Here is a 12191-nt window from a genome sequence, read left to right on the forward strand (position 1 = left end):
TAGAGCAAAGTGACAGAAGACAGTAACCGGCCTAAGGAGTCACATGACCCATGGAAGTAGTATCGGTATAAACACCAGCTTAAATCTCCTCGGGCAGGTGGAACACTGACATTCTGGGTCTTTGGTAATTAATGTGAATCATGTCTGTAAGAACACAGCTTTTCCTGGAGAACCCCATCTCATGTTATTTGTGGTTTTCTGTGTGTCGTGTGGCGCAGATGTTTGAACCTAGGACCCCCTGTATATGAGGCAGGCACTCCGCTGTTGAGTTGTACCCTCCGCTCTTGGCTGTAGTTTTTGATCTGGTAAACTGAAGTAGATGGTAAGAGGTTCCATGGTGGCCACGCGCGTTCCTCCTCCATCCTCTTGCGCCCACAGCCCTGCCCGCCTCTTCTTCCAGGCTTCTCCCAGGAGATGTCCCCACACAAAAGGAAAGGTATACCACATTCTATCCTGCTTCTAATTACCATCGTTATTTTTCATTTCCCACAAATCCCGAAGCAGCCTTTGTTCACTACCAAGTGTGTGAGGCTTTAGATGCCTGTACATCCACTGGTGCACGCCTGTGCTCCTCAGAGTGCAGCCTCCCTAGCAACCACGACGCATGAGCAGATCGCGTACTGAGCATGGGAAGAGCCTTAAGCCACTTGCTGTTAAATCACCTGTTTCCTCTGCTGGCAGCGGTGATGCTGCCTTCTTTCACAGACTGAGATTTTAACTTCTGTATGCCTTTCTAGAAGCATAAAGAATTAGTGTCAGTTTCTCCTGTTCTGCGGTGGGTTGTGGTGTCAGTTCATCAGTGCGGAGGTTAGGATGGGCCTCTGTCTGGCCGCTGGGGGCATTCACGAGGCTGTGTAGAGTCAGAGGCACACCCTTTACCCTGGTGAGGGAGAATGCGTAATCTCAAGGTGACCCCTACACACACTGTGAGTGACTTCAGTTTACTCGAGGAGTAAAGGATAGGAACCAAGTATTTGGGCTCTTCCCTTTTAAGACGATCAGATTTCAGCATCTCCTGTTGGGTAAGGTTCTCACACTCAGGAATGGTTCTTGCAGTACCATGAAAACCGGTGAGGATCCTTGACAGTAATGGATGCAGATAGTAATAGGAGCTCAACTGTAGCTCTGATAAATGATGATTGTAACCGCAGTTGTGTTGGTACATGGCATGAAGGCTCGTCGCTACAGGGAGACCTGTCTTCAGCTTTGCGGCAGTGCTGAGCAGCCCTGGGAGACAGACACCCTGCCAGATCGGGGTTTCGACCACCCACTCCTGAAACGTCTCCACAGTTTCATCAGGGCCATCTATCCCCACCTTCTGCAGTCTCTTGCAGTTTGAAAGATTCTTGATTTCAGGCTCGAAGTTAAGTAGTTGCTGTAAGTCTGGAGGTCAGCGTGGGGCTACCACAGTTGCTGTGCCCAAGGAGGGTTGCCAGTGTCGGGGAACCACTCCCAGAAGAATCGGGGATAAATAAGCTAGGAAGAGCTACGCTTGAATCAGAATTTTTTTCTCTTCTTCCCGTTCTTTTGTTTTGTTTTGTTTTGTTTTCAAGACAGGGTTTCTCTATAACAGCCCTAGCTGTCCTAAAACTAGCTTTGTAGACCAGGCTGGCCTCAAACTCATAGAGGTCCGCCAGCGTCTGCCTCCTGAGTGCTGGGATTAAAGGTGTGTGCCACCACCTGCCCATTCTTTCATAAAACTCCTGGAAGTAGAATTTCTGAATGAATATATATGCCATGGACATGTATTGGTCAAGCAGCTGTTCATTTTGATTATTTACTAACAACTTGGATGGCAGATCAACTTTAATCTTGAAAGTATAAATTGTGTGTGTGTGTGTGTGTGTGCATGTATGTACACAGGCGTGTGTGTGTGCATGTATGTACACAGGTGTGTGTGTGTGTGTGCATGTATGTACACAGGTGTGTGTGTGCATGTATGTACACAGGTGTGTGTGTGTGCATGTATGTACACAGGCGTGTGTGTGTGTGTGTGTGTGTGTGTGTGTGTGAAAAAGGTGAGCAGAAGGAAGTCGCGAGCTTCAATCACTGTCCATTATAAGTGATTTTCTCTGCTCAGCGAGCCTGGTTCCCCTGAGTTTGTAAGGGCATAAATCACTGGTTTCTGTCAATGCTGGAATTGACCTGCAGATTGAAAGCAGGTCACCATGACGTAGGTGCTGGTCCCTGAGCCTCTCATTTTTGAGAAACCTTGCCATTCTAATTGCCCTCCTCCTGGTCTTTTTCTGTTTATTACTCAATTGCCTAGAGATCTAGATTCTCCCCTTGAATATGTTTACGTCAGGTGATGCTGGGAAGTGACTCAATGCTCACTGCCACCAGTACTGTTGGAATGGCTGCCCTTGAGATGAGCTAGGATTTGAACACATGCATTTAAAAAGGAAAGTCTTTTAAGAAGCAATTTATTGGGATTTGCAAGTTCACACCTAGGATTTGGAGTCACTGAATTACAAGCTTTGGAAGAGACCTGCCACTGTCTCTTCTCACATCGGTCTTCCGTTTTCTTCTTTGCCACACCTACCTTTAATAATAAGGCGGTGGAGACAGTTTTACTAGTAGAACAACCCCCAAAGGGCCCTAATAAAGACGACAGTCTTTAGGCAAGTCAACAGACCATTAAGGGGAACCATTCAATCAGAAGAAGAGATTTTGTTAATTTTCTTATTGCTCTTATGTGAAATTAACAAACTTGTTGCTCACTGGACAGAAGACAAGTCTCCAGCCCCAAATCAGAATTGTATCTTCTTTCTCAGTGTCTGGTGCCACCCCTCGAATGCTGTTAATTGTCACAAATAGCTGGCTCATCAGTGGAGAAAAAAATCATCTTCAAATTAAGAAGAAAATGTAAATGAATTTGGCTGAAAAATTTTAAATCTTAATGCAAGTTGAGGCTCATAAGGAAAAATAAAGTCTTTGACAGCGGTGAAAGGGAAAACCAAGGAGGAGCAAAATCATTTTAAACCTGCCTTTGGGGAGCAAATGCCCTGAAGGGCAAGGCCCACCTGAGGCAGGCGCCCAGTTTGTCTCCCACTCAGTGCCCTGGGAAACGGCTCAACAACTCACTTCACAACTCTGCTGTCTTACAAGGTAGAAGGACAAATGGGAAGTGGTCAGGGTGACTTGGACCAAATACGCTTTGCAGATCGCTGAACTTCAAACTGTGTAGCATGTGACTGTGGGACTTGTGTCCTGGGTCTCTAATGAGGATAAACCTGAGCCCAGGCAGACTCATGGCCAGCCCTGTTCCCATGTCTTCTTCTATTAGGCATCTGAATGATAACCCTGATTTCCTGGCTGGATTCCAGCTTGGTTAATTGCACGCTGTCTACCCAGATTCCCTCTGCTTGGGGTACCCTTCTTCTGGGTTGTGCTGTCTTATTATTGTGCTTCCCCCAAGAGGTGGGGGCGTATTATAAAATGCGCCGGAATATAATTTGTTAAGCTAATAAGAGCACTTTGGGGATAAAGGGTTAAATGTGGAAGTGTGCTTTTCACAGTCTCCCCCCAGTGAGGTCTATTTGTTTAGCAATTAACATGGAATAGCATCGGTAAAATGTGGACAAGAGCCAGGTCAGCGTAACAAGAGGAGCAATAACCTAGGAACAGCTAATGTTGGTAAATTATACAACATTATATCCCCAGAGCCTAGTGTGCCCTTTGGTTTCATCTTGTTTTGTTTGAGATTGAAACTGATACTTTAAATCCCCGATTAAGTCAGCACAGTCTTCAATAAGTAAAGTTTGTTTATTTTTTCTGGACGGTAGCATTTCCATCATCTTTGAGTGTGTTACAGTTCTTAACAAAATAACTTGCATGGTAACATTCTTTGAAGTAAATTTTCTTAAGCAAATGATTAAAGTTACAGAACAGAAGCAAAGGGAGAGTAATATTTGTGAATTCCTAAGGTTGCTGTCTTTAGACACAGTCCCCATGGCCCCTCATCTATCCTTCATCCCCATTTCAAAGACGAGAAAGCAAAGGCTCCAACATGTCCAAAGGCTTTGAGTTTTGAAGCCAAGTCTATTTTATTGTGAAACTTACCTCTTCCGTGCCAAGCTATGCTATAGCCCTCCATACGATGCCTAGCGTATCTGGACTTAATTTGAGGAGGCAAGTAAGAAAACCTAACCCTGAAGATCAAGCTGATCACAAAAGACAAGGCTAACAACTGCCCTACGGTGTCGCATTGTTACTCCTCCTTCTGCTGCTCCGGCTCCAATCAGTCCCTGTTTCCATTTCAGAACTGACACAGTAACTATACACTTGTCTCAAAATATACCATCAACTGGGATCTCTTTAAACCCTACTACAGTGTGGTTCAAATGTGAGTGTTTAATGGATCCCAGACAATGGTAAGAAAAAAATTCACTCTTTGGGCTCCCCAAAATCCACTCCCCCTGGCTGGACCTATTGTGCCGACTGAAGAAAACACACGGCAGCCCTCCTGCACCTGGACTGTATTCACAGCCAAGTTTCCAGGTTTGGAACTGGCATTAAATTACCTAGAAACTGAGCATGCGAAAAATAATAGAAATCTATTCTGTCTCAAGAGAAAACGGCTCTCTTCCTATTAGGGAGTTTTCTTTTTTATTTTTATGGGGTGAAATCTGTAACTTTAAAGACCACTGAACCAGAATGGAGAAAATCTGTGATAAGAGGTACCGCATATATAAAAGGTTTCAGACACAGTACATAGGCCAATGGCCAGTCCACTTTCAGCCACCACACACCACATCCTATTTTCATCAGGAAGTTCACATGCCAATATATTTTATTTCCAGCCAGACACTGGCTAATTTATGGCTCTGCCAACAATGCCATTTTAATTAATTTTATTCATCTTCTTTCTCTTTCCTTCGCTCCTCATATCTCATCTGTTTGCATTGCCTAAATTTTAATTAAAAAAATCTTCTCCTCTCTAAGGAGCAATCTGAAGTAGCAAAAATAATCACTTAAAATATTACAGTCATTAAAAAATTGGCTGTGGTGGAAGCCATGCATTTTCAATTTTGCTACAAATGATGTTTTAGCTTCCCTTTAAAGTGCACTTTGTATCTGAATTGTCTGCCACCAGCCAGCTTGGCTATCAAAAGTGGTCTTCCAGCTGGGTGGGCTGAGTGACAGGTCCTTAATGGAGGAAATGGATGGCTCTCGGCTCATGTGGTGGGAACAGCACACCAGGCAGAGATCTTTCCATCTGCCGCTAGCCCTCTGCAAGCTGCCGTTGCCCAAATGCCCAGTGTACCTCTTTCAGCAAAAATGGAATCATCAAGAAGTAAATTGTGAGACTGTAGATCCTAAAGGGATCATCAGGGTCGTTAGGCCCTAGAGAGGCGGTATTAAGAGTCGCTCCGGTGTTCCTTTTCTCTGAAAGCCTAATTAAACAATGGCAGAGGTGACTTCAGCGCTTTTTACAAGTACGAAGGTGAAGTCATTAACATTTGCAGCAGAGTAGAGGGAGAATGCTTCAAAAATGCTAACCTGAATTGTGGCCAAGGACGTGTTCTGTTCCATTGAGGAATTTTCACTGATGTTTCCTGTTGATGCCTTTTGCACGGCAACTTCTTGTCACTTAGTGACACTGTGTTCTGCTTGTCAAATAAAGGAAATTCATTTTAGTGACAAAGCAGAGAAATACTTTTGGGGGGGAGGCTGAGGAAAATGCATGAAGATATAGGAATATCAAAATTATAGATTCATTGTTACTTAAGTATATATGATTTACCAATGCTAAAATAATGAAACATTAATATTGTATTAATTAATTTATTAAATGTTTACATTAATAAACAATTATTAATGTAATAATTGATGGCGCATAGGAAGGTCCAAAAACAGAAAAATAGAACTAACCATTGAATTTATGCTTTATTTAGCCCAAATAAATGGGCTAATTTATTATTAGTTATTAAACATCAGTTCAACTACCTGACCTTTTTTGCTGAAGTTATTTAGGTTTGTAGTTGTTCAAATGCACGCGAGGGAAATGAGTTTGAGCTGGTGCTGGATGTTAGAAGGGAGTGTGGTTTCCTGAGACTCGACAGCTCCAGCACACGTTTCTCTTGGGTTGTTAGCACACTGGATTGTGATGTCATTCAATGCAAGTTCATCTGTTAAGAAAAGTGATGTCGGTGATCCCACATCCTTGAGTTTTCATCTGTTAGAAGAATATCTGATAATCTTCTAAAATATGGAGGATTTTTAAGTTCTAATTGATGGTTTTTATTTGCTGTAATAATGTGTGAACATTTGTGGTACTTTTAAAAAACTATATTGTATCATGGGAACTATTCTTGTATAATTTTCTAAAGGTTTTAATTAGATCTGAGGGATTATAATACTTATTATAATGAGAAACGAAAATATATTTAAATATTCTTCTGTTTCTCTATCAACTACTACTAAGACTGTAAAATATAATAGTATGTATCTTTTAAAAGTGTCTATTCAGAAATAGATATTATTTGGCACTTAGAAATTTAAAAAGAGCTGCTCTGATCTCTGACTTTCTCCCAACATATCAAGAGAGAAGATATTAGTCACTCTCTTCTTCACCCTGAGACGCTGAGACCTAGGGGGCAAAATGACTTGTGCCAGCTCCCGGGCGTCAGATATAAGAAACGTGCTTTGTTGGGCCTTCTCCCGACCTCCAGAGGCCCTGAGCGTGGATGCAGTACTGAGTGTTCATTCGTTGTCATTTGGACTGTTTTTGGTTCCCAGTAGTATGTTTCCCCAGTGTGATATGATATGGTATGATTTCCTTGATTCGTGTAAGTGCTTCATTAATTGGAGGGAGAAGTTCACACAGGCCCTAAGCAAGTGGACCCTGAATTCTCCTGCACAGTTGAGAAGCCCACTGAAGCCCAGGGACTGCTGCCCGTGATGGCATCTAGACTCCCATTGTTAATCTGGAGAGTTTCTAGGGAACCAGGATGATTTCAAAACGTTGAGCCTTGGATGAGAACACAATAGCCTGATACACTAATCGTATATCCAAGGACTGTAAATGACCACCATCTTAGAGAGAAGGGACTCAATAGATCTGTTGCTCTCAGGTGCTCAGCAATTCATCTCTTAAACCACAAGGACTTTGGGCTCGCTTGAGAGGAGACTCCAGGAATCGAGTTTGCTATTTCAACCTAATGGGATGTTTCCAAGGCTAAGCCTAGACACCGGAACAGGGAGTTCTCCCATGTCTGTATGAACAGAGCTCTGATGTTAAGTGCTGGCTGCCCACTGTGAATCTGTTAGAAGAACTCTAAAGAGATTTTAAAACTCTACAAACAATGACAACCTTCTGCCTCTCACAGAAACTTCTTGAAGACAGATTGGTTTTTATGGTCCACTAATATGAATATTTCTTAATAACTATTTACATAGATATTAATTTGTTCTTGTTATTTTTCATACTTGCCGTGGTGACTATTACTTGTGTTTCACGGGGTGGCAAGTGTGCATTTACAGAGACAAAGTGTGACTACACACTACCTTTCAATAGTTACACAGTCGTAAATGATACGTTCTGCTCCTGAGAAAGCCTTTTGAATATGCTTTCATGGTTTTGTAATTCCAATTTATTCTGTGAGAGTTAGCAATAAGCTACAAAATTTTATAAGGATTTTATGTTTTATATGAAATCTGTTTCTCATGTAAGCTTCAAATTGCATCAAGTATATTAATAATAAGGTTTAAAGGGGCAGAAACAAATTACATAGTTTTAAAATATTAATAAAAGTTTATGAAATCAACATTTAAGTAATTAAATGTATCTATAGTCAGAAATGACAAAGGCTGTTAGGTGAGCTGTTCTTTCATTGTACAAACACCTCATTCAAATTGTAATGTAAATTATTTTCTTTTCATTTGAGCGGCTCTTTCGTGTGCCATTTCCTTGGGAAGTGCCGTTTCTGCTGATGTCTGGGTCTGTGTAGGAGCTGCAGATACCCACAGGCCGCAACTGATCAGGGTTCTGACCATGAGGAAAATCGTGAAGGCTCACACCCAGAACTCAGTGGGTGTTTTTAGGGAAATAACCTTGGCTGTTCTTGTTAACGTCGGTTCTCTTTCAAGTGGGCAGGGTGGAGAAATCTGCAAAATTTACCTCCGTTTGACAGTTTCTGTGTACTGTGAAATGAACTAAATTCTTCCTCTTGGTTGATATGTCTTTTCTAAGGATTGCATAAATGAGTTCAGCTTACCATCCACGAGTCATCTGTATTCGTTGCGTATGAGAAGAGTCCCAAGCAGCCGGTGCTTGCCACATCAAAGTATTAGCGAAAGTGATGACGGGGCCCAGAAGACGCGCGTATGTCTTAGGCTGTGAAATGAGTCCCCAAGGATCACATGCTGCTGCTCTCTTGAACTTCTGGAGACTGTTTACTATTCCAACTCAGTAGCAAATCTATTACAACCCTGATGGTTTCACCAGCCATGGCCGGTTTAGATTCTGGAGGACCACTGACAAAGCCATAGTGTTGGGACTCCTGGTGCAGCTGTCTGTGGCCTTGGCAGCCAAGTTCCAACCTAATTATGATTCTCAGACTAAGCCAACATAAATAATATCTTTGTGTTCTTTTGGTTGGTTGGTTTTGGGTTTTGATTTTTTTTAATTTTTTTTAAAATTAAAATATAATTGTATCTCCAGAGCTACAGAGAAACCCTGTCTCGAAAAACAAAGCAAAACAAAAAAATATATAATTGCATTATTTTCCCTTTTTCTCCCTCCAACCTTTCCCGTATAATACCCTCTAACTTGCCCCAAAATTCATGGTCTCTTTTTCTCTAATTGTTTTACACACACACACACACACACACACACACACACACACACACACACAAATATATAAATACAATAGACTCAGTTTATATAATATTGTTATATTGTTTATATGTAGAGGATTTTAGGGCCGACTACTTGATGTTGGATAAATAAATGAAGACTTCTTCCCTAAGACTAATTTCCCCCACTCTCAGCATTACTCAGTTGCTGGGAGTTTGTTGTCCAGGCTTGGGGTCCTGTGTGATTTTTCCCTTCCTAATAACTTGACTTTGGGTGCTGTCTTTGTTCAGTTCTTGGTTACACAGCTGTGTTGGTGAGACCTCACGGATATAGCTTCCCTGTGTCTGAGACCTCATGGATGTAGCTTCCCTGTGTCTTGTAGGAGACACATTCTCACAGTGCCATCCTGTTCTGGCTCTGACAATCCTTCCAACCCTTCTTCCAAGATACTCCCTCGGCCTCAGGTGCAGGAGTGGCGTTGTAGATGGCCCAGCTGGGGCTGGGCACCGCATGATTGCTGGTTCTCTGCATCCTTGATCAGCTGTGGTTTCATGGGATGCTCTCTGCTGGGATGCTTCTCTGATGGAGTGAGAGCTATCGTTGTCTGTGGGTCCGAGGGTACATGTTTAGAATACCATTCAGAAGGATGCTGGTAGCGTAAAGTGGTGATTACAGCTTGGTTTTGTATACATTTGTCACCAACATAGATCTGTCCTTTAAACCAGATGAAGACCTGCTCGTCTGTGAAGTCTGCTTGTCTGGATACTCCCGGAGGTGACTCTTACACAGTGTCACCACTGATAATGCTGCCTGCCATTGGGCCCTATATCTGATACTTGACATTTCTCAACTAAACTAGGGTTACTTTTGTTGTTGTTGTTTGTGCTGAGAAACAAACCAAATTCCTGAAGTGTGACAGCAATTATTCTATCAAAAACCTCATCTCTAGTGATTTGTGTGAATACACATACATCACATGCACACACATATACTTGTACACATATATCACATGCACACATATACACATGCACATATATCACACACACAGCACATGCACACATATACATCGCATGCACACACATAACACACACATATACACATACATCATATACACATACATTTATACATACACATATATCACACATATGCATACGCACACATATATCACATGCACATGCATATATGCATACACATGCATCACACGCACACACATACACACATATTACACACACACACAAATAAAATAATTTTAAAGTAAAAAGATCATAGCTACGGCATTTCTTCTTTCCCGTATGAAGCTGTTTGACATGTTTCGAGTGCCTACTGTGCCAGCACTGTGTTGAGACCTGGTGAAATGTCCCTGCTCCATAGAGTCAGTGGCATAGTTGGCAATTTTGTCCAGTTGTTTTTCTTCATCTCTACCTCATTTTCAGAAGAGTATTAAAGTTTAAATGAAAGTTTGCTTTAAATTAAATGTTAGCATTTCCCTTTATGATTTATTACCAAAATTTCATAATGAAAGCTTATAATTTTGAGGAGGAAGTATTCAGTTCGCTTAGCTCTTGAGTTTCCTCTTGCCTTTGGCCATTCGCGTCAAACTGAGAAGCATACGCTGAGAATAAATCGCAAAAAATTCTTTTTTCCTTTTACAAGTGTCCTGCCAGAGAGTAACAGAGTTCGCGATTTCTGAGCCTCTCGCCAGAAACACCGTCCCCTCTCAGTTCTGGTCAGAAACTTCCTGAAAATATGGCTAAGAACATATGACATCTCAGGGATGACTGACCTTTTCAGCCCCCCGTGTTTTGATTAGCTGGCTTTTCTACTCATACTCCATTTACAGACAAATTGTGAAGGGCTTGAATGGCAAGCCAGAGCTCCACAGAATATTGAAAAGGTCACTGCGATTTAGCCTATAACCACAGAATTGAAAATGCATGACAAGTCATTATCAGACTTAATTCTCACAACAAGGGCTGTGGTAAAGATGGGATATGACTCCAATTAAAATAGTCTTGTCTCATACTCAGATGCCCTCTTGACTCCTTTTGTGTGATGACTTAATAAGTTAGTATGAAATTGTAATTGAATTAAGCAGGACCAAAGGGAGGTAACAAGTCCTTTCAATTTGCGAGTGCATCACGGAGGGGCTAATGTAATGACTTTCCCAAAACTCTGGTTATACACGGGTAAAACAATACAGAACCAATTCCGCAGCCACCCCATGATCTCTTCCTTTGTCTACAGCATAGCTGTCAATCAGATGGGAACTCCATTTATTTCCATGGAAATGAAGGCAGCGAGTTCAATTTTGCCACCACCCGGGATGTAGATCTTTCTTCAGAGGATATTCAGGAACAGTGGTCAGAAGAATTTGAGAGCCAGCCCACAGGGTGAGTAATTGTTATCTGCCGTGCTGTGTATACCACCTACCTTTGCTCCAGCTGACACATTTTAAATACATCTCGCTGGACAGCAAAAGCTTGCTTAAATAACATTGATGATTTTTATCACAGACAAGCCAAAGGGGGACACTTGTCCTAAGAGCCTTTATTAAATAGAAAGGTATTTTTTATGCATGCCTAAAAAAATCGCGATTGAAAAATACCTTATTTTGGGTGGTGGTGGTGCATGCCTTTAATCCCAGCACTCTGGAGGCAGAGGAAGGAACTCTGTGAGTTCGAGGCCCACTTGGTCTACAAGAGCTAGTTCCAGGACGGGTTCCAAAACTACAAGGAAACTGTCTGAAAACAAAACAGAACAAAACAAAAATACCTCATGACTTCACATATATCTCATATCACTTAGCTTTCACTTGGAAAAATATTTTTCAGTATTAGAATTTGAAGTCTTTCCACCACAATTATATTGAGATTTTCAGTTCTCCTCCTGGGGACTGAGATTTATAGATACTACTACCTGATTGTCATTGAAATATGGTTTTGATCCATAAAAAATGTATTTAGGGGATATAATTTATCTTTGGAGGATTCATAAAAAGGTACTTGGGACTGAAGTTCAAGGATGAGAGACCAGAAGCTCTAAGGGTATCTGGTGGTTTGTGTTTTCTCGATGTTTTGTCTGATCTGCCTTTTCCTGGGTCCGTCGTGCCCTAGACTCCTTACTAGGAGTGATATTTTCAGTAGCTCCAGTGTGTAAGGGGATATAGCTCAGCAGATAAAATATTCATCAAGTAAGTGTGAGGACCCGAGTTCAGATCCCCAGAACCACACAAAACCCACCGATATCGAGAGAACTTGTGCAACCCAGGGCTTCTGTGGAGAGAATGAGGAAAGCCCTGGAAGCTTACCAGGCATGTGAGGAGGAGAATCAACAGAGGCCCCGTCTCAAACAAGGCAGGTGAGGCTGACACTGGAGCTTGTCTTCTGACCTC

The 12191-nt window shown here is 41.9% G+C and overlaps 1 protein-coding gene across 2 annotated transcripts in view; it reads left to right on the plus strand.

Moving 5' to 3' along the window:
* Reln (reelin) overlaps positions 1 to 12191 on the plus strand; it is a 433437-nt gene that overhangs the window by 248953 nt on the left and 172293 nt on the right. For both annotated transcript variants that reach the window (XM_087902405.1, XM_087902404.1), the window contains exon 11: positions 11045 to 11190. In XM_087902405.1, coding sequence (XP_087758531.1) covers positions 11045 to 11190 — 146 coding nt within the window. The remainder of the gene's footprint in view (positions 1 to 11044; positions 11191 to 12191) is intronic.

This window comes from Myodes glareolus, chromosome 27 (assembly GCF_982192425.1).
Source record: "Myodes glareolus chromosome 27, mMyoGla1.1, whole genome shotgun sequence".
In the NCBI taxonomy this organism is placed as follows: domain Eukaryota; kingdom Metazoa; phylum Chordata; class Mammalia; order Rodentia; family Cricetidae; genus Myodes; species Myodes glareolus.